An 18,552-nucleotide genomic window follows, 5' to 3' on the forward strand; every position below is an offset into this window, starting at 1 on the left:
TTTATCATACAACAGATATTATGAAGACGAAATTCAGCAGACGATACTGCCGACAGTTTAATGAACCAAGCCAAAAAATAGGGATATGTCATTCAAGCAATATTTCATTGTTCATTTATCATTTGCTTTGGGCAGACTTTCTTTGTCATTGAGTTGAGTTAGATCGGCGGCCCGAAAGCTATGGGCCGCGAAAACACCTATTACCAACCGAACACTCCCATCCGTCACGGTGGTTGCATCATTTCATCTGAATAGACGTCGAACTGGACCGATTTCTTGTTCAGCGACTCGGAAATATTCAGTTAGGCTCGCACATCAATGCCTGTCGATGTGGTTTCTAGCAAACGTCATATGCCAGTTGTAAACACAGTTCAGAGGCACGTTATTAAAAAAATACAGCATAAGTTTTCGGTTTCTTTCTGTAGTTTTCGCAAAAGAGAGAAGGAATTATGCAGAGTGCGAGAGCAGAGCCGATTTATTTATTTATTGCGTTGATAGGTGGACGAGCTCAAGACCCACCTGGTGTTATTGGAGCCCATAGACATCTACAACGTAAATGCCACCACCCACCTTGATACATGAGTATTAGTCTCAGTTTTAACAGTACAACGGCTGCTCCACCCTTCAAACCAAAACGCGTTACTGCATCACAGCAGAAATAGGCAGGGTGGTGGTACCTACCCGTGCGGACTCATAAGAGGTCCTACTACCAGTAATAATATAGAAGATATTTGTTAAAAGTCGGAATAGCGTAAAATTTGCATTTATTATGCATGTTCCGTGCGACCACACGGATAGGTACCACAACCACGTCCAGCATTAAGCATTTGTTTTTTCGATCTAAAGGATAACCGTATTAAAATCTTATAGCGGAGGCCATCAGTGTATGGGTGTGGGGGTCGTTAAGCTCTTAATACCAGGTGGTAGTACTTGGTGCCTTGGTACCTTAGTACCAGGGTGACAAATGACAACTGAAGATAATTTACTAACAAAGCTTCACAAGATATCGTGGCGTCCATTCTAGAGATTAAATGGTTATAATGTTTGAAATTATCAAATATAGCTAACATTTAACATGAATAATGTTGAATAAAGTTCATTTTTTTTTTTATGATTGAAGGATTACTGGGGGCCCGGAGACCTTTCCAATTTCACCAGGACAGGAAAGCTCATTCCTGACGTTCATACTGTCTCCCTCAGTTGTCCGTGACCTTGAGATGTATTTCGATCAAAATCAAAATCAAAATCAAAAACTGATGACTGGACTGGATGGACTGCCTTATATAATTTTAATGCTTTATTATATCCTCTTTGAACGTTCCTCATGCGTACTCGATACAGATCGGTCCAGGTTGATACTTGACAGGTATAATATTATATGTATGTCGCATCCGGGTCAATAGTTCGGAATATCAACGATAGACAAACGTCAAAGTGACAGAATGGCCGTGTCGTGGTTGACGACTTTTAGTAATATTAAGACAGTGGTTTTGATTATTATTTTAAATGATGAAATGTTGTTTTGATAAATATCACAAAATGAAGGGTAGACTCCGTAACGCCACAGTTATAAAATGGCGGTACGTGGAAGAAGTCGTGGCATTCGTGTCAGACAGTGATTCCGTCCGTTTCAGTCAGTCAGTCAGTCAGTCGGTCTGTCGGTATGTGCAACGAAACTGTCGGTTTATCCTGTCATTGTGAAAGTTGTGTGTGTTGAGTTTCACTAATTATTATTGAAAAGTTTTATTTACTAAACTGAGTTCAATCGAATACGAGTGATGACGAAACTACCGCTTAGCCATCCCTGACGTGTGCCGACATCAGAAGTGAGATCGGGACTCTACTCTCACTGGCGTGACGTGTTTGAACATGTCCGAAGTGCAGCAGAAAACATGATGCAGATCAGAATACTAGTAGTGGTACGCCACAAGAGCGTGAATGCAGCATACGTAAGTCGTGTAATAACGTCTGTGTTACCTCGATGGAAGATCTGAGCCACGAAGAAATCGTCACATCTTACGTTCTGGCTCATGTTGCCCAGTTTGACTGTCGACTTCATCACATGGCATTTATTAGCGGAAATACAACACGTAACAAGCTATTGCAAGAAATTAAGGCAAGTGCAAATCTCAAGTGAAACTTCGATCGCAATAATGGATCTGTCATGACGAGTGGGTAGTTCCGACACGAATCGTTTTTAAGCCAATGACTACTGCTAGAGTTACATGGCACTAGTGCAGTAAACCAGGACATGAGACTGTGAATTGTCGCTGAAATTTTAGAATCTACTAGATTCAATACCAATAACACTACACGTTCGATGACTTCGGGCTCCAGCAAGCAAGCAAACAAGAAAGCAAGCAAGTTTCCGTGGTGAAGAAAAATTGACACATCTGAAGTCGTCGTGACCTGTAAGATAAGACGTCCGGTGCGTTCGTGTCTGGCGATGCGGCGGTGTTCGGGTTCCGCTGGCGGATGTAGGTTTTTCCGGTGAAGTGCGTGCTTGTGCGTACTTGACAATAAATGTTCGCGGTTGGCTTCCTCAGTGTGGGAGTAACATCGTGTAGGAGAGGTGGAACCCGTGAAATTGTAGTTTGCGTGGTGGCTGGTAAGATTTGCTGTGGTAAAAAGTTTGCGTGGTGGTAAAATGTCTTGTGAGTCTGCACAGGTAGCCGGAGGTGAGTCTTCCGCGGTCGCGGCCCACCCAGTCCGCGAGAACCGGGCAGATCGCCTCGACGATACGGAGGCCGGCCGACGGGTCCGCCAAACGACGAGACCACGGCTCCTGCCGAGATTGGAGCCCCCGCGCTCTGGCTACACTTGCGCTAGGGCGCGTCGCCTCGTAGGAGACTGAGGTATCCTTGAATAATTCTGACTGCGATCGCGCGCTGCCGGCGTCGCAGCGCGGCAACGTTCTCGTGGGTAAGGACGTGGCACCAGACGGGTGCTCCGTATAATGCCATCGACCGCACGGGTACCATCACCCTGCCTATTTCTGCCGTGAAGCAGTGATGTATTTCGGTTTGAAGGGTGGGGCAGCGGTTGTAACTATACTGAGACCTTAGAACTTCTATCTCAAGGTGTGTGGTGCGTTTACGCTGTGGATGTCTATGGGTTCCAGTAACCACTTAACACAAGGTGGGCTGTGAGCTCGTCCACACATTAAAACGAAGAGCGTAATCAAACGAAATTAGATACGAAGTTTAAAGGGCCGCTTAAAGTAGTTGAAGTATTGGATGGTGACCGTTACACATTGAAAGCTTTAAATTCAAAACGTACTTACAAATACCCACATGATAGGCTAAGAAAAATGCCAGCATGACACATACCAGTCGAGGTTGATGTAAATGATGATGATGAAGAGCAAGCTTAAATTGTGGTGAAAACTCGAGTAAGGATAGTCTATCGGCCGTATTGTGTTCGACCGTATCAGTAGCTATTACGTAGTCGTAGCCCGGTAGAAATCGGTGTCTCTTGAGGCAACTCAAGTAGTCCGTGGGTGTGCGGTGCGCGTTTGGCTCTGGCGGAGGTCGGGGTCTGTAAAGACCATCGTGTGTAGTCAGCGGGTGATGCACACGGGCGATCCACGCTGTGGATGCGCATCATGAGGGCAATTGCGATTGCTGGTCGGCTGGAGAGCCGTGGCGTTAGATATTTTTACTCGGAAGTTTTCTTTGATCTGAGTTCCTGTAAGCTATGCCTGATTTGTACAGAGTAAATTTGAAGTTTGATGAACGACTGTGGTACGTGCTCTGGCTGCTGAATAATGAACTTTGTATACCCTATTGTTTGATTTGGTTAAAATGGTATTAAAACAGTTTAAAGCTTTGATGACTTTAAATTTTCCGATAAGTCGTAAAGTGTAGTCAGGAGGGATCGAGCGGAACAAGTGTTCTCGTGGATGTTTTTGATTGTAGGTTAACCATCACACGAGGACGTGTACAGCCAGGAAGACCGTGTCGCAATCAATACGTGATTGCTGCAGCCAATACGAGATATGGGACGCAAGCGCCGTCTGTCGGCGCTCGATGGGTCAACTATTCACCGGCCGAGCAGAGCGACATGCCGGTAGCTGTGTAATATCGATTATTTTTGGTAAATGAGAACAATCTGGTGAGTCGTATTATTTTTATTTGGATTTTGGTGCCGAATGTTCTCTTGTCGAGAAATCTATATGCGATGGTTCTCATAAAAGGACTGTTGATTAGAGTCACAGGGATGACTGTTGATTAGAGTCACAGGGATGACTATCATTGAACACTTGTAGTCACAGGGATGACTATCATTGAACACTTGTAGTCACAGGGATGACTATCATTGAACACTTGTAGTCACAGGGATGACTATCATTGAACACTTGTAGTCACAGGGATGACTATCATTGAACACTTGTAGTCACAGGGATGACTATCATTGAACACTTGTAGTCACAGGGATGACTATCATTGAACACTTGTAGTCACAGGGATGACTATCATTGAACACTTGTAGTCACAGGGATGACTTAGTTACTGTGTACATGAATTGTACGGGGAGAACTTGCAGCAGTAGTAAATCACTTATTTTCGTTTGTGTAATCTTTCAATGTCGTTATAGAATTTGTGATGACACAAGACTTTTATGTTAGTAGAGTGGTCAGATATGGCCGAGCATGAATGATACTGTGCGGTATTGGCTTTTGTTTCAGATTAACACACGAGGACGTGTGTAACACAGGATGGCCGTGTCGCATCCGGGTCAATAGTTCGGAATATCAACAATACACAAACGTCAAAGTGACAGAATGGCCGTGTCGTGGTTGACGACTTTTAGTAATATTAAGAGAGTGGTTTTGATTATTATTTTAAATGATGAAATGTTGTTTTGATAAATATCACAAAATGAAGGGTAGACTCCGTAACGCCACAGTTATAAAATGGCGGTACGTGGACAGAGTCGTGGCATTCGTGTCAGACAGTGATTCCGTCCGTTTCAGTCAGTCAGTCAGTCAGTCGGTCTGTCGGTATGTGCAACGAAACTGTCGGTTTATCCTGTCATTGTGAAAGTTGTGTGTGTTGAGTTTCACTAATTATTATTGAAAAGTTTTATTTACTAAACTGAGTTCAATCGAATACGAGTGATGACGAAACTACCGCTTAGCCATCCCTGATGTGCGCCGACATGTATAACATTTTAAAAGTCGTGTGGTTATTATAAAATTAAAATTCATTTCTTTGTTTTTTTTTTTCTTCTGTTAATTGTAGTTCATATATTGAGCTACTGAGTTATATATATTCCGCTATAACTTATAAAACTTTTAGTGCTGCTGAGCTTATTTTCACAATATTTCAGGAATTGCTAAAGGACTTTTGAAAAACGGTAGGTACCTTATTAATTAAGTGTGCACAGAATCTTAGTTATTTTCCTTTTTTCTTCTTCTTTTTTTTAATCACCTTTGTAGGTACCGAGCATACGGCCTACCTGATGGTGAGTGGTCACCGTCGCCCATGGACTTCAGCAATGCCAGGGGCAGAGCCAAGCCACTGCCTACTGCAAATATTTTCGTTCGGATTGTCGTTCGTCGAAATACACGACATATCGAAATACACAAACGGAACATATTTTTTATTATAGCTGTATTTATGTAAATAAAAAAAGGGAAATAGAATAGAAAATAGTCGATATTCCTACGCTCCGTACTTTATACGCATCATTGAGAGTCGATCTGTCGGCGTTTCGCATTATAAGGATCCGGCTCTAAAGCTGGCGTTCTATCAATAAACTATAATCATTGTCATATCGAAAACTTCTGAATAATTAACCGTATAAACTATCGTGGGTAATAAATAATGCCTCGTCTACGGAACTGGTCACTGGCTGACGGAGCATTTTATTTCATTTCGGACAGTTTATTGAGTTAATAGTCTCGGCAGCAGATGTTACTTTGACGAAGATTAATGGGACACTATTTTTACTATTTACTTTACGGAAAAGGAGCTGTAATTGTAAAATACTGTTACGCCGGTAAGAGTAACGCCATCTATCGCCGAATAGTCGAATATCGAAGGATCTAGAACGCTCGAGAAGTACAACGTCATTTATTGACAAATAGCGGAAACTACTACTAGAGATGTGTAGAATATTCTCGATAATTCTAGGGATGAGGTATCGGCTATAAAAGCGCTGTAAGGATGGCATGCAGTCAGTCAGTAATCGGAACTACTCGAAGCGAACGGATCACCTGAAGCGAAGCGGAACAAGCGAATTGAAAGTTTTAAAGTGTTTTTGTTGAGTGTTTTTGAGTGTTTTAAGTGTTTTAAGTGTTCTAAGTGTTGAATACAGTTTTTAGTGATACTTTGGTGAAATTTTATTTATCCCGAGCCCCAGCGCGTAACAATACTTATGCCATTGTATTTTAGGTTTTTTACTGGACACCGAAGATGAACTCACGGACTCTTAAATGTGGTAGCGTGTGTGTGTGTGTAGTTGGAGCCTCGAGAATAAAACCTTCAGCAATATGAAAGCTGACGGGCATGATTGCTTTTACAAAACATAATCAAGTCTAACACTACACGTTGAATCATGGTAGACGAATCAGAATCATCATCAATCGACATCCTTGACACATTACAAAAGAGGCCTACAACCTAATCGTTGTCCATTGCATTAATAATGTCAACATTAAACTGCTGCTTGCTGAGTGCTCGCAGACACACGTCAATTAACAAATTACTCTCAAATTCAATAAATAGCTCAAAAATCACTTCGAATATCTCGCGCGAACCACGTTGCTTTTCGATACGAAATATAAATCCAATTTTTTGTAAGAAAGGGGCAAGTTTTATTGTCACATTTTTTTTTATCATTGTCTAAGATATATGACATCACGGTGATTGTAATGCTTTGGTGACGTCCGAAGCTGAATTACTATTTGCCACAAACAGAAAGTACTCGACCAAAAAGACATCAAAATTCGGCATGTATTGTGTCTATGACTTGGCTAATCGCAATGACGCAGTCGTTATTTCATTGACTATAATTTTAAATTAAGAAGTTTCACTAATTCAAATTAGCTAAGCTTCTTCAAAATAGGAATATAAAAAGGATAACATGACAGTTATGATTGCAAGAGAGATAATAAAACTGCTTGAATCAGACGCATGTAAAAATACTGAATTCATTGAAACGAAAGAGTGCGTCGTGTTAAAAAATATTTCAGAACGTGTTCCTTCCAAATCGGTCCAGTTATTCTAACGCTATTCTTTTCCAAAATGTTTGCCTACGATTCTACATTTATTTGATATGTCAAAGATTGTTACGGATCAGCTGAGCCAACATATTGCTTGGCCCCAATTTTTACAAATCTACCAGTGATCTTTTCACATATTTGTTTAATTTCCAATTTTTTGGGGATGCTTATTTAAAAATGTTGCCTCAACTAGATTCAGATTGTTACCACCATCTCAATCACCCAATATAGTTCAATCGGTCCAGTCATTAAGATTAAGCTAGTAGCTTAATCGTTTGAACCTAATTTCATTCGCTACGAATAAGTTGTTTGTATAAAACTTTTTTATATTTATCAGCACACACACTACTGATATATAAATTACTAGTCGTACTCGCCCGCTTCGCTGGGCATTTAAAATTAAACATTATTATTTATTGTCCTTATTATTAGGGAATCCAACACTCATAGAAATATTAGCCTATCCATTAAGTGCATGTATTTTTTACATGGATACCAAGTTTCAAGTCAATCGGATGCATGGTTCAGTAGCTATAACGGAACATCCGTAAAAACCATTGCAGACTTATATATTAGTATAGATTAACGACACTTATGTTTTAGTGTATGTGTGTATTTACACATTTTCACCAAGGAACAGTTTTCTCTCAAAACATTTAATGGCAAACATTCTTCAACATATATACATATATGCTCTACTCTACATTAGTACAGTAGATAAATATCGTGCTTAGTCAAACCGGTGCTCGGAAACGAGAGTCGTGTCTCGAGTGGCCACTTTTCTTGAAATTGGACAATCGAAGTCCTTAGCAAACATTTCGAGGATACCCAAAAAGGTATGTTCTTCTGCACATTGTTATATTGCAAGCTGTTTACATTCGAACCCTTATTATCAGAGAGAGATGAGCGTCTTGTAAAGATCATTAATATAGAGTTTATAGAGTATTAGAAAACTGCACCAAATCTTTAAATTTAAGGAAACATTACATTGATTTGACTAACTAAAATTTTACAGTTTAATGACGCGCTTACTTAAACATTATTTTTTTCTCTGCTTCCACGCTAGCCTGGTAGTCTAAGGGGCTATTCCAGCTACGGGCAGGTGGGTAAGTGCATTATTTATACTTTAAATATATTAATGCCTATACCATTCATAAGACAATAAGCCAAAGTTTGAATCATTGGAAGGTAAACGATCTATCAAATATGCATGAATTTGTCAGCAAAAATAGGTTTTCGTTGTCTAGCATAACCTGCCCATTTTCCCTTAATTGATTTTTATCTTAGACAAGCATTTCGGTGTTACAAAAGTCCAAAATGCAATGTAAACACATTTCGGTGTACCTTGACTTCGCGTTTCTTAAAGCATTACTACAATTCAAGTTAGAACAGTAGTTAAGCATTTCAAATTACAGTCAAGCCAAGTGCATGACGTCTTAACGTTAGTTTATCACGTACAATAACAAGTTAATAGCAAACTTTGTAGCTACAACACATAAAAGAGCACTGTTGATAGTTCGTCGAGTGTTTGCTAAGATCGAGCGCCGACTGTCCAATGGCACTTTAAGTACTTCAGATCCCGTCTTTAATATGGTACATTCAATAGTTTAGTGAAGTGACTACATCGCTATACAAATTCTTGCTAAAGAAATACTTAACGTGTGCTTACGACTTCCACGATAAAGAAATGAAAAGCCCGCAAAATATGGATATGGATGGCAGGATTTAGAAAATGCGAACACACTCGGGTAGGTACCCTGCCTGCCTCTATCGCGAATCATTTATGCCTTCGTCTGGTCTGGTCTTAAGCTGAGTGGTGGAATTCGAACGACGTCTATGATACATATTGTGCCAGCGACTAATACTTACAAAATATATTTTTTCTTGTATGTATTATCGCTTTAATATAGACACTTGTTAAAAATTTTATGCTACCGATTGACATTTCAATTATGTTATGTTTAAAATCTTTCCTATAATATTATGAGCCACTTTACAGAATTTCCACCACAGCAAACGGATCCTCAAGGTAATTAAATTTTCATTTTAGACTCACCAGTGATATTGAGCACGACCCTTTCTCCGTGAGTAGCCACGATCCTCCACTCGCAACGCTCTGGTGTTGTGGGCACTGGCTCGGTTCCCCAGCCAGGCGAGTTGAACCACCCAGAGTTGCCCAATAATGTCCTGCCGCATTCTGTAGCAAAAGTTGTTACATGGGTTTATTCCCATCACTATGAAAACGGGTATTTGCGGATTGGAAAAAAGGTGGGTTCTTATTAAAATTTCTTTGTTCAATACCAAAAATACCCTGATGCCAAAGGTGGACACATTTTACGTTACTGATCATTCCCGTTGTAATCTCAATTGATACAACTTAGAACATATTAAAACATTCGCGCTAGAGATAGCCTAAATGGTAATTCTAAGTTGCGATCAATAATTGTGTTTGTTGTAATTTTTAGTAGTCAAAATAGTAATTAGCAATCTTTATTTGGAGTTTTACTTCAAACAGTAAAATTACTATAAAATAATTCAAGTCATATTTGGCCATAAAATCCTTCAGAACATGCATACTTACTGGCACATTTATATAATAGATTAGTCTGCGCTATGTCACTGGCGCTAAGTTTGATTCTCTGCCCAATCTCTGGTCGTTTCTTTCCGTGCACCTCCAACGGCAGGATTGTGTCCAAAAATGATCCTTTACTGAACGTATTTCGAGCGTAATGCATTATTGAATCATAATCGTACGTTTGTCCTAGCGAATTTACTTCTTCAACTGTTAGCTTGTTGAAATTGTATTCTTGGCCTGCGAAGGAATGTTTATTAAATTAGCGATAATGTAGTGGATCAAGTTTTTTTTCTTGGGAAGATGTCCTAGCTCAGGTGATTTTTAAATGTCTACTGAAGCCCCTTAAGACAGGAATTCACAGTCTGAAACGGCTGTGTCTTAAAATCCAAACGAATGACTGTTTCACGGCCGGCGGGAGTTTTACCTTACCTAAACCCTGGTAGCCCCAAGGAGTATGCAAACTAAGTGCGGACGGCTAGGTTTTACAAAAAATAGCAGTATCAACCCGTGCGATCATACCAGCAGTAAATGCTGGTTTACAATTTTTTTATTTATTGCTTAGATAGTTGGACGAGTTCACAGCCCACCTAGTGTTAAGTGGTTAAGTACAATTGAAGTATTCAGAGAAGGTTGCTTCTGATTATTCACTGAATCTTTTAGTCGCCATTTACGACACGAACGGGAAAAAATCCAACTATCCGCATAGTTAAAATCCTTCATTACCCAGAAAGTAAATAGTAAGCCATAAGAATTCAACTCTTCTTAAACAACTTTACATCAAATCGACTCGAACATACCTACCTACTTATTAAGAGATTTCGTTTGGTGAATTCTGTGTATAAATCTACAGTAACATTTATGAAATTAAATTGAAACTCGACGAATAATTAATAATTGGAATTGAGTTGAAGACTTTAAAGTTACGAATCTTGCGTAAGTCCCGAGTTAGTGGGCTTCGCGACTGAACAGCTGTTGCTGTCGTAAACGGTATTTCGATTGAATTCTCAGTTAATTAATAGACACTTTTTATTGGTGGATGGGAAAAGTTATGACCCAAGTGACGCCAAGCAATCCTCGGATGTTATGATGTCGAAGCCTCAATTGCAATCTACAAAACGATTATCCTTTAGTTAGTCAGTTTTATTTTTTTCCGAAACTATTCGGTGGTAGCCTAAGGGGTTTTTCCAGCTACGCGCAGACGGAAGAATTTGCTAACACTAGCCCTCCTTACTGGTTGAAGGACCTCTTGTGAATCCGCGCGGGTAGGTGCCACTGCCCTGCCTATTTCTGCCGTGAAGCAGTAATGCGTTTCGGTTTGAAGGGTGGGACAGCCGTTGTAGCTATTCTGAGATCTTATAACTCATATCTCATGGTGGGTGGCGGCATTTACATTGTAGATGTATATGGGCTCCAGTGACCACTTAACATCAAGTGTGCCGTGAGCTCGTCTACCCATCTAAGCAATAAAAAATAAAAAAATAGCAAGAAGAGTTATTCGCAGAATCTACCACCGTATCGGAACCGTGACCCACTGAGAAGATCCGACGAGAATATCAATGGACTTTGTCTATGAAGACAATCAGTAGGTAGTAGCTACTCGTATTGCTTTATAATACGCCTTACTGCCAATAAGTTTGTAGCTAGTATAGGCAGCAAAAACACTTTTACATTGCACATTATACTTTTTATCAACTTAAGCTTTAACATGGTATATTATGATAATGCAGCAATAAACGCGCCAGATAGAGGGTAGATAGTAAAAATTCCATTCATAATCGGCAATCTACCCGCGGTCTTGGCGTTTTATTTTTATTGCCCTTGTAGGCAGGCAGAGCACACGGCCCACACGGTGAGTGGTTACCGTCGCCCATGGACTTCAGCAATGCCAGGCAAGGGCAGAGCCAAGCCGCTGCCTACCGCAAAAGTACGTAAGTTTGTAAGCACAGCTACGCGAATAGTTATAGATAGACAGTTTACAAAACCAAGAATCGTGATAAGAATCTGGTAAATAACAATATTTATATTAAAAGTTAGTTCGTGATACGAACAAAAATAACTCAATAACTTTCATTGTTCATAAAAACTGAAATTTAAACACGTTTATTCTAAGCTTACAACGTCAACTACGGAAACTTTGAGCGGTATTCAGAAGCCTCGCTATTTTCAATTACGAACAAGCCAACTTAAGCTTTAACCGCTAGAAAATCAAGTGAAATTTCCCTTGTTAAGTTTTACATTTAGAACGGAATATGTCTGAAGTATTTCTCCTTGGTATTTTAACTATCTGCGCTCTCTAAGACAATGACCTGATTTATTAGCTTAACAAATTACTTTCAATATTGTCATTTAATTTTGCGATATTAGTTTTAGGCGGAGCTTTAATACTGTCATCGTGGAGACTAGCATATTGAACGAATATACGTCACGCCTGATATTAGATGTTTGTTTTGTGATAAAATTGTGTTATTATTTTGATAATGGCCTGTAATCCAAATGTTTGGCCTCCGAAGGACTTTGGTCCTGGGATTGCTGACGAAAATGACAGTGACCACTCGCCATTAAATGAGCTGTAGGCTCGTCTGTCTAAACCAAGCTAAAAAATTAGATAAATAGCCAGTTGCATTTTCCTTCTATTTGTTGAATCGTATTGAAATTGAAATCCTCGTGGCCTAAAAGATAAGACGCCCGGTGTAAATCCACGCGATGCGATCATGCCATTGTTCGAATCCCGCAGGCAGATACCAAATTTACAAATAAATCGATTGCTTAACTAATTCAAACGTTCAAAAGTGACTTGCACGATGAAAGAATAAAACTAGGTGTAACAAATATCAAAACCGTATAAATTTGAATATATGTTACTACTATTAGCACCTATTTCTGACGAGAAGCCGTGATGCGTGCAATGGAAACGGTCCTTGCGCCTCAATGTAGTTGGTGGCATTCACACTGTAATGTCTATGAGCTCTTGCAACCACTTAACGTCAGGTGGGTCGTGAATTCGTTCACCCGTCCATCCAACAAAGATAAACAAGAATAAAATTTAATAGTACTTAGTCTGGCCATAAATACTGTTACTGTACAATTAAAAATAAACGAAATATTACATTTGAATTTGGAATCTGTCATTTTTATATGATTGCTCATTGAGTTTTGTCATTTTGGCGCCAATACATTGTACAATATTTTGCGATATTAAAATGGAGTGGGGTGATAAAGAGAACCGAATCGCTGTGATTGCATTACACAAAGTAGGTATGGAGCCAAATGCAATTTTTAAAACTCTCCATACGTTTGGTATTAGTAAAATATTTGTGTACCGGGCTTTTAATAGGTGCAATGAGACCTCCTCTGTTTGTGACAGAAAAATGGAACTGGCCGTCCACGTAGTGTTCGTACGAAAAAGGTGGTCAAAGCAGTAGGGGAAAGAATTCGAAGAAATTCTGTCCGAAAGCAAAATATTTTATCTCGGGAGATGAAGATAGCACCTAGAACCATGTCGCGTATTTTAAAAGATGACTTAGGACTTGCAGCCTATAAGAGACGTACTGGTCATGTCTTAACTAATAATTTAAAAGAAAATAGGGTGGTAAAATCGAAACAACTACTGAAGCGGTACGCAAAGGGAGGTCATAGAAAAATTTTGTTTACGGATGAGAATTTTTTTCTATGATTTTATATATGTTTTTATATGTATATATTTATGATATGTATATGTATTTATTTAAGTACGAGTATTTGTATCTATAAATATTATATATGTAATATATACACATATGTTTAAGTAATATCACCTTCACACTACACCTACCAAGCTTCATCTCTGCACAGTCTTAGGGGACTGTTAGAAACTGCCTATGGCATTAAGTCCGTCTATAAACTTTCTAGTATAAGAAGTTATAAATAAATAAATAAAATTTTTACAATTGAGCAACATTTTAACAAACAAAATGACCGTATTTATGCTCAAAGCTCTAAGGAAGCTTCCCAATTAGTCGACAGAGTGCAACGTGGGCACTATCCGACTGCAGTGATGGTTAGGTGGGGTATTAGCTATGAAGGAGTGACTGGGCCATATTTTTGTGAAAAAGGTCAGCACAAGTGTATCAAGATACCATTCTTGAGAAGGTAGTGAAGCCCCTTAACAACACCATGTTCAATAATCAAGAATGGCCCTTCCAGCAAGACTCGGCGCCAGGTCATAAAGCTCGGTCTACGCAGTCTTGGTTAGAAACGAACGTTTCGGGCTTCATCAGAGCTGAAGACTGGCCGTCGTCTAGTCCCGATCTTAATCCGCTGGATTATGATTTATAGTCAGTTTTAGGGAGTACACGGCTTGCTCTAAACGCCATGATAATTTGGAGTCCCTAAAACAATCCTTACGATTGGCAGTGAAAAATTTTCCCATGGAAAGAGTGCGTGCATCTATTGATAACTGGCCTCAACGTTTAAAGGACTGTATTGCAGCCAATGGAGACCACCTCGAATAAGCTTTTTATACTTTAAATTGTTTTATATTTATTTATTAAACTAACACACTGTAAAAGTAATAAATGTTATTTGCCATAGAATTTTTTTTGTTTTCCTTTGTAACAGTATTTATGGCCAGACTAAGTATTGTGTATTATAGATGACACCGAAATCGGTTAAGTCTGCCTAACAATGCTTTAACACGCCAAGTTTCGACTAACTAAATACACGAGAACGCTATCAAATTACGGATTTAGGACAAACGTCCAGATTACGTAATCGGGTAATGACCGTAACATTTAACCGGATAATTTCGTGATAGGCCCGGTGATAACGCTAAAGTCCTCATTATTATTGTGCGAATTTTCTCACGAGATTGAGGTGTTATTAATTTTTAGATTTACGCGATAAGGTAAGCGCGATTTTTTTTTTTGCTTAGATGGGTGGACGAGCTCACAGTCCACTTGGTGTTAAGTGTTACTGGAGCCCATAGACATCTACAACGTAAATGCGCCACCTACCTTGAGATATAAGTTCTAAGGTTTCAAGTATAGTTACAACGGCTGCCCCACCCTTTGAACCGAAAGGCATTACTGCCTCACGGCAGAAATAGGCGGGATGGTGGTTTCCTACCCAGGTCCTACTACCAGTAAGCGCGAGTGACTAGCTATTGAAGTTAATTAGTAGAACGTGATAGATGCGAAACACAAGAGACCGAAAAGAATGGAGTGCATATGAAGGGACCTACACTCAGCATTATGTGGACACGTGCTGAAGAAGAGTAGAACGTGTGTTTATAGGTATTGGTAACGTGTGGTTATAGGTATGTGTGTGAAGGTGTTCAATAAAATAGTATGACGAGTGAGATCAGAAAATCAGAATGATAGTAATCTATCCGGACGACATACGGAAGACTGCGCCTAAGGTAGACGGAATCAAAAAACTTGCGCTTACTGGTGTTTTTCTATTAATTTCAGTTCAGTTTTTTCATGGACCACGCCGTGAATCTTGATCACACAGAAGCAGTGGACATATCCCGCAAATACCCAACAAACTCCGAACATTGGCGCGTCGAGCCATATTTCGCGAATCATAATACTGAACGCATAAAAATCTTTGGTCATGCATAAAATAGTGTGAAGATATTTCGCAATCCTAAGGGCTCCTTTACAATGTTATGTAAATAAACAGGAAGAGCGTCGCTTTTTCGTGCTGCGTGGCGAGATTATGCGTCAGACGTCACGGGTGACACGACGGCTGCGACTGCTGTGTGACATTGACACCGAAGTCTGACATTTGTTGTATAGTTTGAATAAAGTATGAAGACCTTGCCACAACGTTTACCAACGAGCTGTTGACGGTCGCAAGAATCATTTGAGTACGAGTAGAGCAGAATCGGTCACTATCGCGATCCTAGAATGAAGCCTATATCTAGCATTACGTCTGCGGCTGAAGGTGATGATATAATAACTAGCAAATTCCGGCCGAGCGTTGGGTACGAGTAGACAAGGACCGGTTATTACGGCGATCCTAAACAAAATCTGCGGCTGATGGTGATCGTATGATAACTAGCAAATTCCCGCCGAGCGTTGGGTACGAGTAGAGCAGAACCGGTCATTATGGCGATCCTAGACAGAAGCCTATATCTAGCGGTATGTCTGCGGCTGATGGTAATGATATGATAACTGGCAAATTCCGGCCGAGCGTTGGATACGAATAGAGAAGGACCGGAAAGGAAATTTAAATATCGGTGAAAAACGCCTATGTCATCTGTGAGTGACCACGAAAAGCATTTCAAACTTCGTAAACAATAAAGTGAAAATAATTATCAGTAACAAAATTGAACCTTAAAATTCGTTTTAATAAACAAAAAGAGGGTCATTTTTAAGGAGCTTTGATTTTAAATCGGTCAGTTCTGAGACTAGTTCACTTTCAACGTTCCCCGTCGCTTGCGACGAAGGTCTCGACGAGTGAATTAACCCACAGACACAGCCCACTGAGTTTCTCAACGAAACTTCTCAGTGGGTCGCGTTTTCGATCCGGTGGTAGATTCTGCGAAGCATTGCTCTTGTTAGGGCCAGTGTTAGCACCGCTCCGGTTTGAGCCCCGTGAGCTCACCTACACGTTAGGGCGAAGCTGATATAGCCTCTATGGGTATCAGCATGGGTAGGAAAAAAAATGAAAAAATTTCAATGTTCACGGATTTGTCGTGCATTGAAACTACACGCTACGGTGTAACATCACAGCTGTGAAGATTTCTTAGGACATTTCAAATGGATTCGGGTCAAGTACGTCGGGCGTGTGCGAGTAAGTCATTGTACGTGCGCTATTGCCACGCATTTCGTTCTGAGTGCCCTTATTCGAGTGTTTTGATCCTTTAAATTTTGATATGTAGCAATACAGACACAATTAAAACTAATTTTAGGGTGGAATATCGCATCCATTATCGTCATTATATTATTTCCGAACATTTTGCATAATTATTCGGTGTTCACGGACGATTAGTGTTATTTATCGCAATGCGAATGTTGTTAACTACCCTCTATTTTCAAAATAAACACATTACTGTAATATTGTTGTTATATCATGACTTTTTCTTTAAGCATCATTGGAATGTTAAGAATATAAGATGGTTTTTTTTATCGTTATTCTCATAATGTTGCCGTTATTTTTATTATCGACACTAATATTGGGGATTCAAAATTTAATATCATTTTTATAGGACCTCTTGTGAGGTACCACCGCCCTGCCTATTTCTGCCGTGAAGCAGTAATGCGTTTCGGTTTGAAGGGTGGGGCAGCCGGTGTACTGAACTTATATCTCCAGGTGGGTGGCGCATTTACTTTGTAGATGTCTATAGGCTCCAATAACCACTTACCACCAGGTGGGCTGTGAGCTCGTCCACCCATCTAAGCAATAAAAAAAAATTACCCGAAATGCGGCTACACATAGTTCTAGCCGGCTAAAACTAGGTGTAGCCGCACTTCGGTGTTTAAACCTAGGTGTAGCCGATTTCATTTTATTAAAACTAGGTATAGCCTTCTTGATGCTACAACCAGATTTAGCCAATCTTAGGTATAAACTCACCGAGCATGATGTTGTCCCGTATGATCTGCACGTGGTTATCCCTGTCGGGCCTCGTATGCTCGTGCCAGAAGCCGACAACGTGGCCCAGCTCGTGGACCACGATGCCGAACTTGTCACAGTTCTTCCCGATTGATATAGCCTGGGCGCCTGCGCCCCTTTTGCCAACGAATGAGCAGCAGCTACGAAGCAGTGGTTTATAGATTCAGGTAAATAAAGGTCAGACTGATTTCGCTCTTTCATGATTATTTAAAGGTTGTTTTCAAGTTGATATTCTCGTTTTAATATCACACTCGCGTCGCAGATTTTGAAGTGATTTTTTAATACGCTTTTATTAGCTTCAGACGTAATGTATGTATGTAAAGAAATCTTTGAACATGATTTTGTGCCTCTTCAAAACGTCGGATTAACTCGAAATTTTGTATACTTATTAAGGTTCGATGACAATTCAATATTTAAAAAAAATTGAAAAAATTGAAATTCAACTAAAAAATGAAAAATAAATAATAGTTTAAAAAAACTAACAAAATACGCGTTTATAGAAACCTTTTACAGGTGCTTTTCAGGATATTATTATATCAAAATAACCCTTCTACTCATGTCTGTTCATAAAATATTTATAGCTGCTGATACCATGCACCCCACGCTTTTTTTACAATAAAATCTTTTTTTCTTACACTACTTTCAATTCAAATTTATTAAAATTTATTTTCTTTTTTTTTTTTTTTTTTTTTTTTTATAACAAGTAAGAGGCAAACGAGCAAGACGGGTCACCTGATGGTAAGTGATTCACCGCCGCCCACGGTCACCAGCGTTTACGCCAGTGCGTTGCCTACCCTTCAGATAAGAATATGCTCTTTTCTTGAATAACCCAATGTCGCAGTTGTTGGGGAAGACCGCTGATGGCAACGAATTCCAGAGATTTACTGTGCGTGGCAGAAAACTGTTTTTAAAACGCATTGTAGTGGAACGCCAACCATCCAGATGGTGCGGATGATAGTTCCGGCGAGACGATCGGTTGCGAAAATCAGCGGCTTCTATTAAATTGAACAACTCCTCGGAACACTCCCCATTGTAAATTCTGTAAAGTATGCATAGGGAAGATAAATCCCTACGCAGTGCCAAAGGATCTAGCCGATCGGTAAGTACAGGATCGTCGACAATCCGAGATGCCCTACGTTGAATTCGGTCAAAG

At 39.8% G+C, this 18,552-nt stretch overlaps 1 protein-coding gene across 1 annotated transcript in view; it reads right to left on the reverse strand.

Annotated features, from left to right (window-relative positions):
- tok (tolloid-like protein 1 tolkin) overlaps positions 1-18,552 on the reverse strand; it is a 128,370-nt gene that overhangs the window by 20,895 nt on the left and 88,923 nt on the right. Inside the window, exons 7-9 of the mRNA XM_028177309.2 lie at positions 17,361-17,539; positions 9,810-10,040; positions 9,285-9,425 (exon numbers count right to left, since the gene is read on the reverse strand). Of these exons, the coding sequence (XP_028033110.2) occupies positions 9,285-9,425; positions 9,810-10,040; positions 17,361-17,539 (551 nt within the window). The remainder of the gene's footprint in view (positions 1-9,284; positions 9,426-9,809; positions 10,041-17,360; positions 17,540-18,552) is intronic.

The sequence above is a fragment of the Bombyx mandarina genome, chromosome 09 (genome assembly GCF_030267445.1).
Source record: "Bombyx mandarina strain Sakado chromosome 09, ASM3026744v2".
Taxonomy (NCBI): domain Eukaryota; kingdom Metazoa; phylum Arthropoda; class Insecta; order Lepidoptera; family Bombycidae; genus Bombyx; species Bombyx mandarina.